The 1,744-nt window shown below is 26.7% G+C and overlaps 1 protein-coding gene across 1 annotated transcript; it reads right to left on the bottom strand.

Annotated features, from left to right (window-relative positions):
* Positions 1–473: 473 nt before the first annotated feature.
* Positions 474–1,738, bottom strand: LOC140432074 (GPI mannosyltransferase 2-like). The gene has a single exon (XM_072519918.1). The coding sequence runs from the start codon at positions 1,659–1,661 to the stop codon at positions 474–476; it is 1,188 nt and encodes a 395-aa protein (XP_072376019.1). The 5' UTR covers positions 1,662–1,738.
* Between the last annotated feature and the right edge of the window lie 6 nt (positions 1,739–1,744).

Raw genomic sequence — 1,744 nt, 5'->3', positions numbered from 1 at the left:
ATTAAAATATTTAAATGTTTTGCCTTTCGAGGCAGTTATATAAATTTTATAATAATTACTGGATAATATGCGGTTTTAGCTAAGTAAACTTGACATAATTCTTTGCTTTGTTAGCCCGTATGTCACATAACTAATGTCCATATGGTAATTTTGTAATTTTTTTTTTAAAAAAGTTAACTACGATGCTACACACTCTCCTCTAAATGATTTTTTGTTATTATTGTACCAAAAACACAAGGGATTAAACAAAAATCTTTAATCGCGTTTTTCTCAAAACTCGCTATAGTGGAGATACAGGGTTCTTTTTTAATAAGGCAGTATACTGTTGCTATTAAAAAAGTCAAATATATATATATATATTATATATATATATATATATATATATATATATATACAAACTAAAGATAATAAATAAATCCTATTAGAGTAAGGTTATAAAACACAGTAAAATAAATGTTTATATAATTTATTTTTTAGGTCCAAGGTAGAAAATTACAAAACATCACAGTGCCTATGAAGAAATAACTATCAAAATACAACTTTATGATCTTGTCTTTGCCATTTATCCAATAATATGCACAGTACCAGTAAAAAAGTGGAGTTGCTGAACATATCATTCTAGTTGATACCTGTATATGAATACAAAATGTACAGAATACTGCCAAAATCAAAGCATGTACTACAAAGACAGTCAGACCAAATTTAAAAAACTGATCTTTGGTATTTGGTGTCTTCCCAGAAATGAATTTCAAATTAAAAAGATTTTTATAATGATTCATATTTTGTTTTAAATGAAACAGGCAATTCCTAATTGTAATATATAAACAAGGGAATGCTAACAAGAAATTTGGAATTTGTTTAATTTCATAATATCTTAAAAACCCCACATTCCAATAATGATCTTGTACATATGAATATGCTAAAGGGATTTGTGAAAAACACCACACTTGTCTGTATTTACTAAATTGTCCTGGTAGTACAAATTCATTTTTAGAAGCATATATCATTATCTCTTTGGGAAGGTCAGTATTAAAATCTGTACAGAATTGTTTGTAGCTGAATACTTGAAAACAAATAAATGGCAACATACATACAATACATGAAATAGATAATATAAGGATATATTTGAAAATATGTTTAATTATATCAGTCTTGTCTTTTGGAAAGTAAGTAAAAAATATACATAAAGTAGTATATATCAAAAACCCTATATTTAACAATCCGTTTGATCTGACACCAGTACTTAAACTAATGTAGAGTAATACATTAGCATCACCCCATTTAATTACAGCATTTGGTTTTGAAAACTTTCTTGATAATAAGGTACATCTATAAATAGACTCAAAAGTTAAGTAACAAAATAAACATTCTGTATAAGGTGCAGTAAAAAATATAGATGCTGGATTAAATATAAATAAAATAGCTGTTCTTCCAGCTATGTTTTCATCAAAAAATAAACAAGTAAGTTTGTACAGTACTTTAACAGACAATACCAAGAAAACAACATTTAGTGTAATAAAAACTATTAACAAAACTGTATCGATACTGGCACCATAAAAAAGAGGTCTACATATCCATGAAACACTTCTGATAATATATGGATATATTGGAAAAAATGCCAAAGTGTTTTCAAATGTGTAACCATATTTAGCAATATGCATAAAATACTCTGCGTCCCATCTTACAAACCCACTTAAACTGGTATTTAAAATAGAGAAAAATTTATTTTCTTCTGAATACTGCC

This window comes from Diabrotica undecimpunctata, unplaced genomic scaffold, assembly GCF_040954645.1.
Source record: "Diabrotica undecimpunctata isolate CICGRU unplaced genomic scaffold, icDiaUnde3 ctg00002757.1, whole genome shotgun sequence".
Taxonomy (NCBI): Eukaryota; Metazoa; Arthropoda; class Insecta; order Coleoptera; family Chrysomelidae; genus Diabrotica; species Diabrotica undecimpunctata.
The sequence above is the reverse complement of the archived record's forward strand: the minus strand, read 5'-3'. Positions and strand labels throughout refer to the sequence as shown.

Excerpts from the sequence above, each read along its gene's own strand:
- LOC140432074 (XM_072519918.1), bottom strand. The coding sequence starts at position 1,661 with ATGCATATTGCTAAATATGGTTACACATTTGAAAACACTTTGGCATTT.